The 20557-nt window shown below is 42.2% G+C and overlaps 1 protein-coding gene across 5 annotated transcripts in view; it reads left to right on the plus strand.

The window, feature by feature from the left end:
- Positions 1-20557, plus strand: part of CCSER1 (coiled-coil serine rich protein 1) — a 697013-nt gene that overhangs the window by 592002 nt on the left and 84454 nt on the right. The window contains exon 11 of one of the 5 annotated variants that reach the window (XM_083398309.1): positions 2190-2230. The exons of the other annotated variants lie outside the window; for them this stretch is intronic. Within the exon in view, the coding sequence (XP_083254435.1) occupies positions 2190-2203 (14 nt within the window). The 3' untranslated portion in view covers positions 2204-2230. Of the gene's footprint in view, positions 1-2189; positions 2231-20557 lie in introns of those variants that run through there. 5 annotated transcript variants of the gene reach the window in all.

Consider the following 20557-nt stretch of genomic DNA (forward strand, 5'->3'; position numbering starts at 1 on the left):
CACTACAGACCTGTAATAAAATGCAGAGTGCCGACAATTGTCACATAGAAGCCACAGGCTTGAAATGAATATCAGAGCAAGATAAATGTCATATGGAAATTTTGCAGGAAGCCTGCCTGAGGTTGACACAGTCGAGGAGAGGAAAATACCGTATTTTTCCATGTATAAGAGGCTCCCATGTATAAGATTACCCTTATATTTTTTAACCCAAAATTAAGAAAACAAAACCCTAAAACAGAAGTGAAAATCTGGATGATCTGCAGTGGCAAGTTTATCTTTTTGGGGGCAATCGCCTTCAAAGTTTCTAGCATGAGCTGCATGCAGTGCACTGTGGTGCAGAAGCAAAGGCAGCGGTTGGGGCACCACATGCTCTCCCTCAGTGGCAGCTGCTGCTGCGGGGAAGCAAGGGGAAGGAGGATCCCAGGCAGGATCCAGGGGAAGGCAGCACCCACTCTGTGCTGGGCCATGCCGTCAAGCAAACTTGTGATGGCCTGGGACTCGCACTTGGACTCGGAACTAGAGGAGTCTCAGTCTGCACCGGATCCTTTGCCTCAGGCATCATCTGAACCAAGTCTGGGGCCTGATGCTGAAGAGTCCCAGTCTGCACAGGTTCCCCTGCAGCAAACACCAGCTGGGCCAAGTCAGGGACCTGAGCCTGCCCTGGCTCCAGATGTGGGGAGTACCTCATTGCCTTCAGCTGGGCCATCACTTACAGTTGCTCCACTACCGGTTTGGTCAGGGGAGGCTGAGGCGGGCCCTGGGTCTAGTAACCCACCGGCGTCTCCCGAGCTGCAGAGACTAAGGTCTGAGAGAAGGAGAGACCTGAGTACTCGCAGGAAGAGTGCTCACCTTCAGGCGAGACAGGGAAGTGAGTCGCTGGGAGATCAGGACCGGCCATTACCCCAACAATGATAAAAGGTTGTCAGACCCTAGCTGTATGCTAGATCCTGCCTGAGATCCTGTCCTTGCCTGGTTTCCTGCCTCGACCCTGTTGGACTGACTCCTAGCGGATTCTGGACCAGACCTGGACCTGGGTTACCCCCAGGCCCAGCACAAAACTGAGCTGAGGAAGGTGGTGAGTGTGCTGGGGGCAGGGTGGGAGTTTGAGAGTGGAAGAGGCAAAAAAAGAAAGAAGGGGGAGGAAAGGTAGCTTATGCAGCTCTCAGCGGTGGTTGTGGCAGTTGCTCTCGATCCTGTGGTCAAGCCAGCGGGGGCTTCAGGACGCAAGCCAGGCTCCAGCATGCAGCCCGAAGGGGGAGGAGAAAGGGGGAACGGCAGCAGAAGGGACCGCCTCACCCCGCCCAAGCCAAAATCCAGGACATATGCTTAAATATTTTTTAAAATCCCCTGGGTGCCCATGTTCCATGTACAAGACGGCCCCAAGTTTTTTTTTTTTACTATTTTTAAAAGCAAAAAACCTCGTCTTATACATGGAAAAATATGGTATGTTCCTTTTTAAAAAGACATATAATGCCACTCTATTTACTTTAAATGTATTGCTCATAATGATGAGTGAATAATTTAATAGCAGGTGACCAAAGTGTAAATTGTTACATATTACTGGAAAAAAGTGGTTTTGGAGTACACCCTTGATCTGCCCCCAAGATGATTCATGGCAAAGTGTTGGAACCCTGACAACAGTTGGACCAAGGGCGGACTTTGGTAATATGGCATCCTGAGTGACGATGAACACCCCCCCCCCAAAAAAAAAAAATTCTTATTTTCATCCCATCCTCTCTCTTGCCTCGGCTCAGCACCCTGTGTGCAAGGGAACCGGCTGCACTGTCCTAAATCTGGTGGTGAGTTAGAACAGAGCATCTGGGATTTCCATGGCCTGGAGGAGGTGTGATCCAACATCAGATCACCCTCTCCAGTGTTGGATATGGAGATCCAATACACCCAGTACTCCCTAGGATGCCCACCCAGGGAATGTAGGCTTGTAGCGGTAAGAGGCTTATTGACAGAATGTTTGGAATTTTAAGCATTCTGAAGAACAGGGTTAAGAGCTGGTACATATGAAATGTAAACCAGAGTTGGCACAAATAATTTGTTTATGCTACCACATCATGGTGCCTCCACGGTGAAGCTGTGATGCAAGCAACATGTTTATTTTTAAAAAGTTGGAAAATAATTTCATCAATTGCTTTAATGCTTATTCAGATATATAACAAATATATACGTTTGTGTAGATCACAAAGCATGAAAGACATAACCCAGGTGTGATTCCACAACACAAAGAACTAATTGGTGGTCATTTGTAATGAGGAAAGGTAAACAGAAATTTCCTGTCAGATTCTCGTATAGCAAAGCTTTGCAGTATATTAACTAGAAATTATGTGTTTTGGTATTATTTGACTTCTGTTCTAATCTTCAATGAATATGGTAAGATGCAGCACCTTTTGAATTAAATGATCTCAGTTGAAAAATAAAGAAATAAAGAAATAAAAGCACACTGTGAATTAAAAAGGGTTGTCCATTTTTTAAATTTATTTTTTGTTATTTGAGATCAACCTAAGATAAAATCCTACACATGATTCTACAGCTGGTGTAAGAACAGGGGATTAAAAATTTACTCACTCTGATCTAATCAGGCCTGCACAAATTGTGGCCCACCAACGAATAGCTGTCTACAAACAACACATGATTGGGCTCATCATGGGCTTCATAAGCACCCAGCATTTCAGAAACTTATTTCTGTGAGCATTACTATCCTAACATTATAAATCACCGTCTGACTGCCCTACCCCAGATGTGGAGAATATTTGGCCCTCCAGATGTTGGTGAACTACAAGCTCCCATCAACCATGGCCATTGGCCATGCTTACTGGGGCTGATGGGAATTGTAGTCCAGCATTAGCTGGAGTGCCAAAGGTTCCTCACACCTGCTCTACCCTATAGTTATACATTATACAAATGTCTTATCCACCTTCTGCCTTGTTTGTGCAGGATGGTGGTGGTGGTGGTTGTCTCCCCTGGCACCATCCGTGTGCAGCGGGTTGACATGGGAAAGGAGCCAGACCTTGAGGTTGCTCCTGGTAAATTGTTGGAGCAGATGCAACTATCCTTATTTCTCTCTGTCTGCCTGATATGACACAACGTGGAAATTGTGAAGCCACATGGCAGAATACGATTCATGGCTGGTGGGCTGTGCTCAGGTTTATTTATTTTATTCATTTCATAAATTTTATATACCACTTGATCATAAAAAAACCCTCAAAGCAGTTTACACACATCACCAAAGGATAAAATTATTAGTAAAGGAAATAAAACATTCAATACATTAAAACAGGCAGGTTGGTAGCTCACAGATTTTGAAGGCCTGATCTAACACCTTTGTTTCCACGTGGCACGAAATATTAACAATGGGGAAAAGAATAAATGGGAAGAACTGGTATCTACAGCCTTTTTCAGAAATTGCACTTAATCCTCCTGGAGCTGACTAATAAGACATTTTTCTATATAGCTAATTCCACTCTGTCGTTGATGTTTCTATTTGAAATTTTGTTGCCATCTTGTTCATTTGAATTTCCTGTACAATTTATACTATTTTCCAATTCCTCTCCCTTTGTTTCTCATTCCCTCATCTATTATGTCTTGTTATGCAATCGTGGCTACAGTTTGTGTAATCGTTTCTACCGTCTAAATCGTGGAGTTCAGGTATGAAATGGGTGAATGCTTATTTGGGCCAGTCATGAATGGCTTCTCAAACTGCTTCATTGTATAGCCTATATCAATTTGCCTGTTAGGTATTGCACTAGAACAGGGGTCGGCTACGTGTGGTCCATGGGCCGGATGAGACCCACGAAGACCATTTTACCGGCCCACGAGCTGCCCCCGAACCGAGACGCTCGATTGACGAGTCTCCCGCGTGTTGCACTAAATCGGCGCAATGCGGGGACTCACTTGTGGTGCCGGAAATCACTTCTGCACATGCCCAGATGCCAAAAATAGCTTTTGCGCAGGCACAATTTTCAGCATCTTGGCATACGCAGAAGCAATTTTCGGCGCTGCGGAAATGTGCAGACACGATTTCCAGCATTGCACTGCGCCGGCCCAACCGACAGACGATCTCCATGGGAGTGATCCAGCCCATGGCCAGTAAGACTTGCCGACTTCTGCACTAGAATTTGCAAAGCTTAGATTTAAACCTTGCAAAAAAATCCCGTCCATATTGCTGGTTTTTGTGTGCATGAATTGGTGCAGCAGAAAGGGTGGAGGAAATTTCCCCCACCCTCTCCCAAAATAGTTCTGAAGAAGGAAATTTAGATGGCAGAACCCATAACTTTCTTTCTTTTCTTTTTTTTTACTGATACCATCTCAAATCCAAATTTCAGACAAGGCTTGGGTGGAATTTCCAAGCATGGTTTGAACAACCACGATAGACTAAGCCTACTAAGTGATGATGATGATTTCATTTTACTCAATCCATTCTGACTAAAAGCGACTATCCAGCCATGAATATTGCCTGCTGCAACAGAACTGGCCCTTCTCTTAGGCAAAGTGAGAGAGCTGCCTCAGTCTGCTGATTTTGGGTGTTACGAAAAGGTAGTAAATGGGTTGTTTATTTAATTGATCATGGCTGAATTTTTTACCTCCATGGGGAGATGTTTGTAGGATTATCTGCTTCAGGTGTCAAAATAACTCAGCCAGTCCTGTTGGTTCGGCCGGGGGCTAGGACAACCCCCAGGCATACGACAGGAACGATTCCAGCCTGTCTCTCCCATCAGCGTGCAGCGTGCAGCTCTAGGGAGTTCCGAACCACCTTCCCTGATGATTTATAATGACTCATGTCTTGGAGACACTGAGCACATATTCAGAGTCCAGCAGAGATAACCGCAGTCAGAGCTAGGCTGAGGTTGTAAGCACTAAAGCTACTTTATCAAGCATAAGGCAGAACAGAAGAAAACATATCTCCTCTTTCTCATCTTCCTCGGAGAGAATTCAGAAGTGAAAGCAAAAACAAACGGAAACAGAGTACAGTAAACATCCACTCCCTTGGTGCTTGAATGCATAATACAGACATGTGATGAACCAATCCTACATAATATCTGCACAGTGAGAGGAATAGAAACCCAACAAGTCTTAGGTATAGTGCACCTTCACTTAGGGTGTCATTGGGGTGTCCAGTTTCCTACCCATGGGCAGATTAATCAAACAAAGCTTTAATGCAGGAATAGCCAGCATGCTGCTCTCCAGATATTTTGAACTACAAACCCCTTAATCTCTGGCTGTTGAGAAAGATGGCTGGGCCTGATGGGAGCTGTGGCTCAAAACATCTGGCAGACATTGTGCTTCAACTGTTGACTAAAATTCGGCCCGCAATATATTGGTTAAATGAAACTGAGTGGTTTGTGACTTTGGAGGTCACATTGACATATCAGCTGTCTTCTCATCTGTCTTTGATTTTTAAAATGATATTTAAAGGTAGTTTGTTTACAAAGCTAGCAGATAGTTTGCTTTTCAGGCTGAAATTAATATGCCTTTCCTCCTAGCAATATGAACCACAGATAAACTGAAGTTGACAGTTCTTAGTAGAAATCAATGTCAATGCATCCTTTAAATCTGGATCTTCCAAGGTACTGATGCGATTTGTTCATTTCTAAAGAGTTTTCTTTAGGTTGCATCCAATGCAAGTTAAATTGTATATACTCTTGGCACTAGTTCATTTCTGAAGCAATTTCGGCATAGATGTTAATAGGGTATATTTTGCATTGCCGGAAAGACTATTAAATGTGGCCTTTACTTCTTGCAGTGAGCTAGAGCTTTTCCTTAATAAATTGAAGGTAAAGGTAAAGGACCCCTGACAGTTAAGTCCAGTCGTGAACGACTCTGGGGTTGCGGCGCTCATCTCGCTTTACTGTCCAAGGGAGCCGGCGTTTGTCCACAGACAGTTTTTCCACGTCATGTGGCTTAGCATGGCTAAGCCGCTTCTGGCAAAACCAGAGCAGCACACGGGAACACTGTTTGCCTTCCCGCCAGAGCGGTACCTATTTATCTATTTGCACTTTGACGTGCTTTCAAACTGCTAGGTTGGCAGGAGCAGGGACTGAACAATGGGAGCTCACCCTGTCGCGTGGATTCAAACCGCCAACCTTCTGATCGGCAAGCCCAAGGTTCAGTGGTTTACACCACTGAATAAATTGAAGTTGCCTCAAATTTATGAGGAACTGTTTACTCCATTCAGTATCAATATAGACAGGGTGAAGTAACCTGATTCAGGTGGCACCATTCAGCTAAGGTGGACCTCTGGCCTCATCCAGCCAGGCATTTCTTCTTAGTTCAGAATCCTACCACCATAAATGTCCAACATCTTTGCTTAAATTCATCATGAGTTTTGTTTATTTCATTTCCTGGAGATCTTAACATTATGTTTCTAGTTGTGCTTCAATGTTTTTTGTTCCTCAAAATGTATTTTTAGCCATTTTTCCCAGTAGGGAAATAAGCATTATTATTGATTGCTTAAAGGACAAAGAAGAATCATTATTATTATATTGTTGTTCTGTCCCTACATCTTTCTGAACTAACTGCAGTAACTGAAATGCCACTTATGAGTATTATCTCTATATCATTGTTCTTTCAGAATTTTGTCATACCAGTGATGGGCATAGAGCTAATTAGTTATGCCTTTTTTCAGGATATAATTATACTGTCTGAAAATAACTGGAGCTGTGGGGGTGGGGAAACAGAGATTATTAACTTGATAGTTTCGAGAAACCTTTTATTTAATATTAAAAGTTTGGTTGTTAGTGACCACAGGTTGTGTCCAGAATAGACCCATTATATTAATGGACCCATTAAATTAAAAAGTGAGCTGAAGTTATTATGTTAGTATTCATGCACATATTTTTTCTTTGCTGGAATTGGGTTCATATAATTATTTGTCTCTGCGTTATTGGAGTTAAGTCAAAGCTATTGCTTTTGCCTGCCTTCGTGCTTTTTCAATGCTAATTTTTAAGCAGTTTATTAAATCAAAGTGAGTTTCTCCCAGATCAATGTATTCCTATGAGCCTTTGATAATTGGAACAATTACTTTCCCCCATTTCTGCTTGCTTGTGCTATTTAAGAGGATTTCACTATGCATAGAGGGATTAAAAATGGAACTCACTGAAGCTTCATGTTTCTCCTTGCAATACAATATCAAACTTCCCACTATTTGTGAGTTGTTACCAACACTTTCCCATTCCTCGCTGTGATTGATTGATTGATTGATTTACCGGTAAATCTTGTCAATGCAAAACCGAAACTGACCAGTGAAAAACAGAAATACTGACAGAGGTGCTATCATATCTGACTGTGGACATGTTTATGCTGCATATTTAGAGTGGTTTAATACTAATTCCTTCTTCCCAATGAACCATGGAAACTGAGGTTCCAGAAGTGGGACTGTGGATCTCTCTCAGCATCTTACCAAACTACAATTTCCAGGATTCTTTGGGTGGAAACCTTGCTAGATAAAACTTGACAAATGTTTATAATGCAGATGCTCTGGTTGTCTCACTTTCGTGAATTGTTAGGGCTTAGCTGCTTGTATCACATTTGGGTGGTTCCCCAGATGTTGCTGAACTACAATGAACACCCATCATCCCTTGACTATTGCTCATGGTGGCTGGATCTAAGGCAGCTTGGAGTCCAACAACATGCAAAGGGCTACAGGTTCCCCACCGCCTTGTCGCAAAGTGCTAGAGGAGGAAAGAGTCACATTAACTGAGGCACAAGACTTTTCTGAACCAGGAAGTATTAATTCACACTGCACAACTACATGAAGCAGTGGCAGCCACCATTTTGGCTGGTTTTACAGAGGGATTAGACAAAAGTATGCTGGCTGCACACTGCTTCCAGGTTCAGAGACAACATTCCAGGGACAGTCCCAGCCATCCTAGTTTCTGATTTGATCCTGGAATGTTCTGCTTTTCTTTTGGACGTCCCTATTTTCATCAGAGATATGTGGAGTTATATTACCCTTGTGCCAAGGAGATATGTAGCTATACAACCTTTCGAAGGCAGGCAGTATTGGGAAGTTATAAAAAAATGTTTTATTATGTTTTTATATATGTTGGAAGCTTCCCAGAGAGGCTGGAACAACCCAGTCAGATAGGTAGAGTATTAATAATAATAAAATAAAATAATAATAATAATAATAATAATAATAATAATATAGGTCATTCCTATTTTCATTGGAGAAACATTGGAGGGTATGTAGCTGGGATTCACAAAGGAAAGAGAGCTACTGACATGGGTTTCCAATTATTACCTGGTTGGCCAGTGGAAACTAGATGAACCTTTGGTGTGAGAAAAGCAAGGCTGTTCTTGTATGTCTGGGACCCGTCAATATCATTTCCTAATAAATCTGTACATGACAGGTTTGCCAAGTTTAATTGATTCAGCTCCGTTTCCTCAAAAAATCTCTTGCGTTGGAGCTGCATTCTTGTCATGGGGATTAGGACATAGTAGGCATTGTAAATGAAATCCCTACTGTAGCTATGAATAGAAATTCTCCAGAGAGAAATGCCTTGGTAACCAGAAAGCGGTGGGGTAATGAGGATAAAGGTGTAGGCAGTTTTGATACAATTAGGTCTTAAAATGTAAAAGATGTGTGCCATGTGGGACCATGAATATTCAAAGGCAAAAAAGACACTTTGAAAATAAGTCCTTCTGGCACAATGGGGGGAAAGTATTCAATACTTCCAGAAATTCCACAAATAGCAATATTCTATACACAAGTGAGGGAAATATAAGCAATTTGTTGGCTGTTTGTCTTGTTTGGGTCTGTGTTTCTCAAACAGTGGGCTTGGACCCCACAGTGGGCCAATTTTAGCTGGGCCTCAGTGCCACAGCCTGCCCAGTGCCTCCTGTACTGCCTTCTCGCACTTTCATAGCCTTTTTGACCAACCCCAGAAACTCATTGCATTCTGGGTAAAAGTGGCCCAGAAGTTCAGAGGGGGAGAGGGAAAGGAAGGAAGATCTCCCTCCTCTAAGGGGAAAAGCCAGATGTTAAAGGAAATTAAAAAGCGAGATAAAATGTTTACTGTTGTTTTTAATAAACTTAGAGAAAGGAAGGGGGTAAGAGAGCAAAGTTGCTTTAAGTAGGAAGTGAATGCAAGTGGACAAGGGAGGAGGGCAGAAAGACAGTGGCTGTCTGGGTGGTGGTGGAATATGGTACAAATTAAATGTGAAAGGATAACAACAGAAGAAATTTCAGGAAATGGGGAAAATGCATTTGAGAGGCATGTAGAGGAGGGGAAGGAAAATATGAAAGAAAAAGGCTTCCCTATTTAAAATCTCTGGATCAGCACATTCTGCTTAAAATAGGGAATATGTCACAAGACCTCCAGAGCAAAATTCTGTATTCAGCTTAAAGAAAGCTGAGCTATGGAACTGCCTGTGACAAGGAAGATGCTGTAGCAAAGAATTTAGCCATTTTCCAAAGATGGCTTCTTGGTTGTCATTAGAAAACGATGACAGAAATGGCCAAACTGCCTCCATCTGCCCATACACACCTTGCACTTTTGTAGGTTTGTAGGTATTATAAATGATATAGCTTCATAAAATGAAATGAGGCAAGGGGTCATAGTGGTTAAAAAAAGAACTGTAATAACCTACTAAAAGTATGCAGTACAAATAACAACAACAACAACAACAACAGTCAGTTTCACCATGCTGTTCACTAGAATAATGCCTACTGCCTGACTTTCATTGTCTGATTTTTCTGCATCAGAAATCCTATTTTACCAACTTGTGCGTTCATTATTGTAGACGAACATCAATCACAACAACACATTTTCTTATACAACATGTTTTCTTATGCAGAGGGACATAATAGAAATGAAACAACTAGACAGTCAAATAGTAGCAGCAAAAAGTGAAGATGTCTCTTTCAATCACACACATCCAAAGTCTGGCAAGCCACATAAAAGTTCACCATAATTTATCATTAGGTGAGGGTTACATCATCACAACGCATTAATTCAGCTAATGGGTTTGTCTTCAGCTGCAGAAGATTGCTGTTATTTTCTCCATTTCCCTGAGGCTGGGATTCCTTCCCTTTCATCAAGGTCCTGGAGTCTGTCAAGGAACCTAATTTTGGTCCAGAATTACCCCAATGACATGAGCAGAGCAATCCAAACTATAGGAAGCCAACATAATTCGCAGTGGGATAAATTATGGTGGAGTAACCTGCTCCTGTTCCAAATTCTGTTTTGGAACTAGGCTACCAACAGGTGAGAAGCCAGAGCCTGATAGAGGGAAACAAAAAAATTGATTTACACAACCCTTTTCGCCAGCTGGGTTGCTCGATCTCAGGCCAGTGTTTCTGTGGCTGAGCCAGGACAAGAGACTTCAGCACTGCAAGCATGCAGAATGAACAACAACAACAACTTTATTTAAACATGCCTCCCAGCTGACTGGGTTGCCGCAGCCACACCGGGTTATAAAACCACAGCAAAGCATCAAACATTAAAAACTTCCCTAAACAAGGCTGCCTTGACATCTGATGGGAGGGCATTTACATTGCCTTCCCAAGTTATACAATGGAACAAGAACACTGACTTACCTAAGCCATCACAGGCACAAATACTTGAGCCTAATTTTCTGCAGTTGCTGCTGTTTGAGCACAATTCAGAGAAACTAAAGTGTAATTAAGCTTCACTAAAATCAATGTGATTTAAGAACTTAACAGGATGCTAATGTCCCATTGATCGAAACACACCTAACTTTTTCTGGTTTGTTCCTGTAGTCTTTGCAAAAAGGCAACCAAGTCTAAGAACCTCTAACTTCAGCTCAGAACCCAAGATCAGATGTTTCAAATAACATTGAGACAGGGATGGAATGCCAACACATCAAAATGGCTAAGCCACAGCAGCGTGAGATCCTAGCTCTGTGGTTCTCAACCTGTCACAGCAGTGGGATCTTTTGTGAGCAGGGTTTTGCAGAAAGTCTGCAAAAAGATATTGGTTCAATTCATAAGGCTTACTGAACTGTGGAAATGTAAAGTGAAAAGTGGAGGTTTATGGAAAAGTCTCAGAACAACTCAGCAGTATTGATGGCCGTTAGCTAGTTATTTCAGATACTCAGCAGCCTTTTTAACTGTGCAGTCAACCAGAATCTTAAGAAAGTGTGTGCAGTTCTTTAAAGGACGGCGAGAGGTCTGGAAACTAAAAGCCAGATTTACATTTTATTGCAGCTGGAGGCAAAATTTGCTGAGCCACCAAAGGAAGTTTAAAGACAATCAATAGAATAGATTCTGTCATTAAGTCAATGTAACAAGACATTTGTGGCACTGAATTTTAGAAGGCCACTGTCATCCCAGAAACCCTTTGTGACTTAATGTAAACTCTATACACTGTGCAAACCTATTCTCTTCTAGAGGTAATATAAGACTATTTGTATATTGGACTATAATGTCAGACTTGAACAAGCAGGGGTGGGTGGATCAGTCTAATTTTAGTTTGTGGAATAACTTTTCAATTTTGAGTCTGTTCCATCACATTTCTGTAGTAATGTGTGAATGTTACAAAAAGAAATACACAGGAAATTGTGGCCTCCTCAAAACAGAAGGAAATATTCACTATTATGAGGTGACCCAAAGGCTGCCTTAAATTTTTCAATCTCACAAGAGGGACAAGGGTCCAAAGCACAAGTGGTCACATTGACAGATCTAAGCACCTTGTCCACATCCTTGAGCCTTACTAACTGAAACATATCCAACATAACAGGACTAGACAGTGCTCTGGACACCTCTTAATATTAATCAGCTCTAACAGTGGAGTCAAGGTCCTGGCAGATGCAAGCAATTTTATCCTCTAAATGCTTTGCAAACAAGTCACAGCAAGCTGTTGTTGGTTCTGTTGGCAAGCTGTTGTTGGTTCTGTTGTTGGTTCTGTTGGTTCCTTCAGGCCAGCCTGTAAAAAGCCCCACTCTAGGGGACATTATGAGGATGCAATGGAGGCAGCAAAGAATGCCCTCTTTGTTGGCTTTACTTACTCTAGATAGATTCAGTGATGAGCCTTCACCAGTGTTCAATTGCATTCGACTGGAGTTTCCCTATACTCACATTCAAGTTTTCTCCCAGTTTGTATCCTCGCCCTAAAGATTACAGCAGGGAGCCAAATGGGCTTTGTGAGCAGGAGACTGCGCCTAGGAGTGATTGTTTCAAAGGCACGAACCATTCAGATGTTCCAGAAGTCACTATGTTCCCTTTCTGCCTTGAAACGGGTGACTTATAGTGCTGCAAAATTATAAAACCAGGAATCCAAACCTAGAATATCTGAAAAGTGTTAGCAGTTTTAAGACAGGCTCCATCTCTCTGGATGGCTGTGGACATGGCCTCTTTATCTCCTTCTCTTTTGAGGCACTTGGGCTTACTTTACTGAAGCCAAGGGCTTTGCGGCATTGCCTCCTTGATGAAATCAGAGCTTCATTGCTTAAAAATGATAGCAAGCTGCAGTTCATCAGACTAATTGGAGATACTGTACAAGAGGTGAATACTGGAGGCATAGAATAAAAGTGCTAATAACTCTCTGAAGTGCCCTTACCGAAGTCCCCAACCTCTGACAACCCCGGCAATGGATTATAGCCTTGCTGCAATTTGGTACTCAGGCTGAGAAAGTGGGTGGCAATTCACAACTATGGGACATGCCACTAGCACCTGATTGGCCTCTTTATCACTCAACCTCATCTAGTCCTGATATTTCCACTTAACATTTATACAGCAGTTTTTGTCCATTTAAAGGACAGTGCATACATTGTCATTAATTATTGTAGTGGTACGGTTAGATTATTCAGTATTATCTCCTTAGGCAGAAAGTGCTTGAGGCTCAGATTTGGGGGACAGAAAACTAGTTCAGCTTGTGACAGGTCAACATTTAAACAGGAGACTCCTGGTTTACATTCCACACTGCTAGCCAACACATGTCAAGCTCGCTATATAACATTCAGTGATTAATTTGCATATAGAGTATCCTATTTCTTATTTTAAAGATGTATATCCTGGCTTTTAATTGAATGACCCTCCAGATGAACATAATCACATAAGAAGAGTCTGCTGGAACAGGCCATGGTCTCCAACTGCAGTTTCTGGCAACTGCCATTCAGAAGATAGAACATGTTGCAGATATTAATATTGCACAATTTGAAGGATAATTGGAAGGATAAGAACTGACTCCTTTTGGAAATAAATCATTGTCCAAGCCTGTAAAAATATTAGTCAAACTTTTACTGGCAGAACTATTTTAAAACAAAACATAAGCATCAATGATACATCCAAAAATATCCATACAATGTCTTGTGCTGTCCAGCACAAGCTCAGCATCTTGGAAAATATGAAATAATCCAAACAGACCTGTAAGCAAAGATTTCTCTCTCCCTCTCCACAGCCTGCATTCCAGCCCCTGTTTGCCATCTTAGGCTGTTTACTCTCCCTTCAAGACAGCTTCATTTACATCCTTACTCCATGGAGTTTGGGAAACAAAGACTCAAAGGCAATGCTCTTCAAAATGGAGATTTGCAACCTAATACCTTCATCACATGATCTAAGGTTACAGCACTCACATTTAGCTGCCAGAAAAATGACAATCAGTTAGTTAATCATTAACACAGCAAGAACTTTAGAAACAACATGGGAAACTCTTCAGCAATACAGATTTAGCCATTTCCCATTTTAAGCCTTCATTACTACCTATATGTTTTTCACTTCTGTGTGAATTAAATAAATTATACTTAATGGAACATAGCTATTGTGGATCATATAAAAACAAAACAAGCAAACCACTTCCTACACACATACACACCCCACAATGGCCTTAGTTTTCTGGCTAATAGATATGACCAGGTGTGCTTCTGCAATGCCAGGGCAATTAGCAGTTAGGGCAGTTTTTTCTTTCTGGCAGAGAGATGGAAAAGTAGCTTCCTGCATCTGCTCCTTCTCTGGCTATTGGCTGGGTCCAGGCTGTGATGATCTTCCTAGGAGGCATGGGGGAAGTGCAACATCACAGTGACCCGTAGTCCTCTGACTGATGAACAAGGCCAATGTGTCCTCCTACTCTGCAATCCTAGGTCAACTGGCAAATTCTGTTTGGGCCATGAATATGAAACCTAAGCACGACCGCATAGTGTTTATTGAATGCAGCTTTAAACAATAAAGTGGCACAGAGGTTGTCATTGATGAAGGTTTCTCCAGAGGCTGCTTGAACATCTCTTTGCCTCCCACGCAGAACTTGACTGTGGCCAAATGAAAAGCAACTGAACTGCACTCTCTAGTGACTTCCGAGGCTCAGCAATCTACAAATCTCTACTTTCAGTTTGTTTTAAGGCAACAAAGTCTTCCTGTCAGATGATATTGGGCTCACTGCTGGCAAGTATTTTCTCATCCTGATAAGCCATGCTCTTTCAAGTTTGAATAATCCTTTCTTATTTTTCCCCCCTGGTGTGTGTGTGGGGGGGGGGTAGAAGAGCTTTGATCTGATGTCTTTAATGGTTACAAAGGCAGTGTGGTTTGGGTGAACTTTGGAGATGCTTTTCATTGGGGCAGATTAAGGTTAAACATGACTTGGAACTACTGAAACAAGGAAGACACTTAACATCTTGTGTATTTGAAGATTAGTCTCGTGGACATGTCCTACTTGAAAGGACATCCTAACCTCCTTTGTAGATATTATGTGCCATTACTAGAAATACGAAAGTTGTATACCAGCTAATTACGATCAGAATGTGTTTTTTGATCATGTAAAGGACTGTGCTTTAAGGGTGAATTCACACCTTCAATTTGTTTTCTCCCATTATTAGATAATTGTCTGTCTTAATAAGAGACAAAATGAACCATGCGAACTGATGTGTGACTATAGACTCAGGCAATCAAGTTGATGATGATGGGCTAATTGGAAAGATCCGTTCAGTGTGCTTTTCGAGATTTTCAACTTAACGTAATACAATTTTGAGGGCTTTGGGTGTGACTATAAGTTTTTGAAGATGCCAGCCTGCAACAAAAATTAGAAACCCTGTATTGAGTTCTCCCTCTGGGTGTCAGGGATTGGTTGGATGATGAGGAATGTTGGCAGGCTCTAGCCAGGGAACCTCCTAGAGAAGACCCACAGGAGGAAGGCTCAGAGAATGGTGATGGGACACTGAGGACAGGTCATAGGAGGAGGAGTGGTTGGAGGCTGAAGAGGCAACAAGTGTTAGCAAGCAAGAAGAGATAGAGGCTGCAGAAGAACCCATGGATCTTGTCATTCCTACTGTAGGAAGCTCCCCTTTCCCCTTGTCTCCAAGGACACAGAGAGCTTTACGAGTGGCAGAACAAAGAGCACAGGTGGCCACTCCCTAACATAGCTTAAGGCTGCTTGGGAAACATCTGGCTGAGGAGGAGGAGATTTAGGGGGACGTAGGAGGTGTGGATCGTCAGCCCTGGCAATTGTTTCATAGGGACCAGTCCTATTCAGAGGCATTGCTGCCTTGTATGCTGCTTCCTGGAATAAAGAGCTAACTTTTCTGCTCATCTCAGCGTCTTGAGTGCTGACCTGCATCTGAACCAGCCCTGACACTGGCTAACCTAAAGTACCATTCTGTGCTGCGATACCATAATATTCTGCAGTAACCTGGTCAGTAACCTGGATGACTTTAAAGAGGATTAGACAAATTCCTGGAGGATAAGGCTATCATTGGCTACTAGTAGCCATAGTAGCTATGCTTCACCTTCACTGTCGGAGGCAATATGCCTCTGAATACCATTTGCTGGGAATTGCAGGTGGGGAGGGTGATTTTGCACTCGGGTCCACCTTGCAGGTTTCCCATAGGCATCTGGTTGGCCACTGTGAGAATAGGATGCTGGACTAGACCAGCTACCGACCTGATCCAGCAGGGCTATTTTATTTATTTATTTATTTATTTATTGGAATATTTATAGGCTACACTTCCATAAAATGACATCAAGGCAGTATACAGCATACTGTAAAACATCAGTAGAAGCATCACTGTATGCTGGTTGGTAAAAAGCTATTCAAGTCACAAAGACCTGCCTGTTATTCAGACAGGCCTTTGCAATGTGAATTTCTTTGCTTAGGAGATAACAAAATAAGGCAGGAGTGATTCCTGCTGATGCTTAAATGGCAGGCAGTTCTACTGGGAAGAGCCTGTCCCGCCAAAGGCTTGGTCCCCAGTAAAGGCTGACTGAACCTCGGGGTGCGGAGAACCTCAAGACGTTCCCCATCAAAGGATTGCCGTGTTTGAGGCAGAGGTTAAGAAGTTACACTCTTGTGAGAAGTGAAGACACAGCACATGGATGCTCTTCCCTGTTGCAGCCAATGTCTCCTCTACCATGTACTTCTAGCATTAGATGGTGCCAACAAAGCATTCTCTTGAATCTGGATTCTCATTGAACAATGCCTTTGGGTTGCATTTACAGGTAGGTAGCCATGTTGGTCTGCTGTAGTCGAAACAAAAAGATTCCTTCCAGTAGCATCCTAGAGACCAACTAAGTTTGTTATTCGTATGAGCTTTCGTGTGCAGGCACACTTCTTCAGATACCAAGAAGTGTGCCTGCACATGAAAGCTCATGCCAATAGCAAACTTAGTTGGTCTCTAAGGTGCTACTGGAAGGAATCTTTTTATTTTGGGTTTCATGTTTGCTTGTTTAAATCTGCTAAGATCTCGATTTGTCAGTGTAGATGTGATTCGCCAATGGAAAAGTGGAACTTGCTTCGAATGTTTTTAGCCCCATAATCCTATCCTTTCCCTACTGCCACGGTGACCTGCTTTTTTGACAGGCAGCAACACAATAGTTTTGGGGGAGAAAGTCCTAGGTGCTGGATATGAATTTTTAAACCTTTTGCTGCTTTCCCTCTTCAAGCTCCTTTGTCAAAAGGCTGCTCTCAGCCTTGCTACAGCCTTGAAAAATTGAGAGAGCCCAGCCCAGCCTGAAAACAGTGTCATTCCTTTTCACACTTCTCAGAGGGATGCCTTTTGTTGGCATTATTATTGCAGGCTGCTGTTCCTCCCCGACTAAATAATGCTGGGTTTTGTATTGATCTAAAGCTACAGTTCACGAGTTGCAGGTGCAGCAGAGAGATGGCTTTGTAGAGAGTAAAGTGTTTTTAATGCAGTTAACTGTGAACTGCTTTTTGATTTGGCAGTAGATTAAAATGGAAGTCTTGATTTATCACGCTGCCAAAATGGGTGGCCCCGTTAGGGAGTCCTCCTGCGTAAGCATGGAAAAGGACAGCGGAAGAAGACGGCTCTCTGGCGAACTTGCGTTCACCCACAGGGACACATGCGTTAAGTGCTAGGAAGTGTTCCAGCAAAAGCTTTCCCCAAAGAAGGCAGCAGTTAAGATAATTGTTAGCCTTGTGAGATTTCTCAGGGGGGAGTCATTCTTCACCATCCCCATGCATTCAGTAGGGAAAACGAGTTGTCTTTATTTAAGCAAAACAAAGCACACCCTCCGTATTTCTGATGATATTTGGTTGCAGCTATATTCCACCCTGAATAATTCATACTTGCTTAATTTCCTTTCTCACACACTTTGGATCACATTAGATTCATGTGCACTATCTTCTTGCTAAACAATTTTGGACTGAACAATTTTGGGGAGGCAACACTTCATGATCAGCACGGCAGGATCAATCTACGAACTTGTGCGAAAAATGGGCTCAGGTGCAATTTATGCTGACTTGGATGCATCCTTTGCCAGAGTGTTTATGAGAACTTCTTTAAAGGGTGTATGTTTGGTGTGTGTGTGTGTGCACAACACCAGTTAACCTGGCCTGAGGGTTAATGCAGTATAATTCAGTTTGAAATTTGTGGTTGGGCCTGGTGTGCAGGATGATTGCTGCCAATATTCATTCTACCCATATTTATTATTAATGCATGTGTAAGTGATGACCACAGAAGCTCTTGACTCCTTTGTATCTTCGCAGCTCTGTCTTTTAAAAATACATCATGGTTTATTGTTATGTCTGAACTTTGGCATAGCTCTTGTTGGCATCTGTCTGTACCGAGAGACAATGGAAGAGTGCACCACTAGGGGTAAAGTCAAATCGTTGGAGAGTTAACAGAGCTTGATGTTGACTGTAGAGACCAATACCTGAGAAACACATTTTTGGGCAGATGAAGATGTCTGGTTTCAGTGTTGCAGGTGCACCATGGCATTTTGTCTCTCTGCACTCTTCCCAGCAGTCATTTCTCCTCTGGTCACTGCTGTGGATACATGACCATACTACCTGTCTCCAGGATCTGCTGTCCTCTGCAAGGGGTTACCACACAGTGGAGTTAATATTGTGATGTCACATTTGCAGACATCCTTATAACACAAAGTGGTGCCTGAAGCCAGCTCCCTGTAAAGCACATCCTTGGGGATTCTGCCATCTTCCATACTGTTGCCAATGTAGATATCACAGAGACAGAATTGTGAACATGCTGGGAATGTGAGCTTGGGAGAGCACAGCTTTGTTTGAGACTCTATTCTGCCATGTGATGCCCAAAATCTTCCTGACACTGCGCATATGGAAGACATTGAGGCATCACTCTTGGTGGGTTTAAGTTGCCCATGATTCATTTCCATAAAGCATTGCGCTCAACATGCCAGGCCTTCATCTTGGTATTGGTCATTAGTATCACATTCCCCCATACCCTTTTGGAGAGGCAAGCCTATGAGGTTGTCCAGCTCAGCATCAATGGAAAAGTTGCTGGTTATGGTGAAGCCCAGGTGAACAACATTGTCTACCACCTCAATTGTGTGCTCGCCAATGCTGATGTGTTGAGTGCTGGCACATCCTGACCCAAGTTGTTGGTATTCATCAGGCTAACGGTGAGGCCAAACTCACCATTAGCCTTAGACAAAGTGGTTGATGAGACTCTGTAGAGCTTTCTTGGAGTGCCCTGCCAAGGCTACATCATTTCCAAACACATATCCTGGATAAGCACCAACAATGCAGAAGTATTCACACGGATGGTGGTAATTGCTCACATGTATAAGAAAATACATTGTGAAAAATTGCCCTTTAAGTGTTTTCTTTGCTACTTTTAAGCTGTTTTTGTTTTGTTTTCTGGTCTGCAAGAGCTTGTTGGGATATGCCTATCATCCATCTCTCTTCAGGTCTTCAATATTTATATAGCCCAATGTTTGCATCTGTTAAAAATTATGCTTACAACAAATTCTCAGTGGCCCATGCACATTTTCCCCATCTAACATCTACCAACGCTCATATTGTTTTCAGTCATGCTGTCAAGATTTGATAAATCAGGAGAGAGAGCAGAAAACTACTTAAGTGAGAGAATTTACTTTTGTTCGTGGAGGGTGTATTGGCTCCACATAATGTTCAGAGATAAATTCATTAGGTTAATATGCTACCAAGAAGGGAGTGGAGAGGAAGAGATCAATGAGCAACAAAATTAATCCCATTCTTTCTTGCATTTTAAACCAACTTCTCCTCCCTATGTAAAAGCTTTCTTTGAAAAAGCTATCCATTAGCAGTAAACAGATAATGGCTTCAGAAAGCAAACCTTAGAACCCCTTCGATTTCTTTCTGCAGCAATGACTGAATCACCGCAGGATGCAAATAAACAGAGCCTTGCATCAGCCCCCTAGCCTTCGTGTGTAACAATTTTATATCAAAAGTTAACAGTAGGACAATATCTTTTTTAGGCTCAACAAGAGTCATAAAGACGTGAGCAAGCTTTCAAGTTAACAAAGACTCTTCATTAGGGAAGAGTAAATCTGTCACTTGTGCTTTTTCTCAGTTTTTCAGTCTTAAGCAAAGTTCTGCACATTTCCACATCACTGTTTTTGATTAAAATACAAACATCCTCATGAAAATTCATCAACATTTTAGGGTGGGTTTCTTACAACAAACACATATTTTAATTTTGCCTAATACACACATTTCCCCAAGCAAAGCATTTGTGTATGGAATTTTCACTAATATATCCATTTTTATGGAGACTTTGTCGTAATATAGTCGTATCTTGGAAGTCAAATGGAATCCATTCCGGAAGGCCATTGAACTTCCAAAATGTTTGAAAACCAAATTGTGGCTCCTGCAGCCAATTGGAAACCGCAGAAGCCCCGTTGGATGTTTGGGTTTCCAAAAGTATGTTTGGAAACTGGAACAATCATTTCCAGGTTTGTGGAGTTCGGGAGCCAAAATGTTCAAGTTCCAGGGTGTTTGACAACCAAGGTACAACTGCACATGTGTTTTTGTACACAATGCTTGGCTGGAGAACTGCGTTGCAAAATTCAGAGAAGTATGTGAATTTCAAAGCATGGCTGCTGTTCTTGTTATTTCTCTGGTGGGCATGGTCAACCTGTTTTGTGATGTCCCCAGACTGTGAAACTCCTTCCTCACTGAGGTGCACCATGGCCCCTCCTTGCCAGTGCTTAAGTAGGTCTTAAAAACATGTCTCTTAAGACTGTTCTTTCAGAAATGTTTGTTTCAACAAAAGTGGTTTTGCATTATAATACAATTGGGTGATAATTTATATAGATGTTTGTTAATGGTTTTAATGAGTATAGATATTTAAAGGCTTGTTAATATCACCACAATTCTAATACGTTAGATTATATATTGTTTAA

Source organism: Podarcis tiliguerta, assembly GCF_965153285.1.
Source record: "Podarcis tiliguerta genome assembly, chromosome: 9".
Lineage (NCBI taxonomy): Eukaryota > Metazoa > Chordata > Lepidosauria > Squamata > Lacertidae > Podarcis > Podarcis tiliguerta.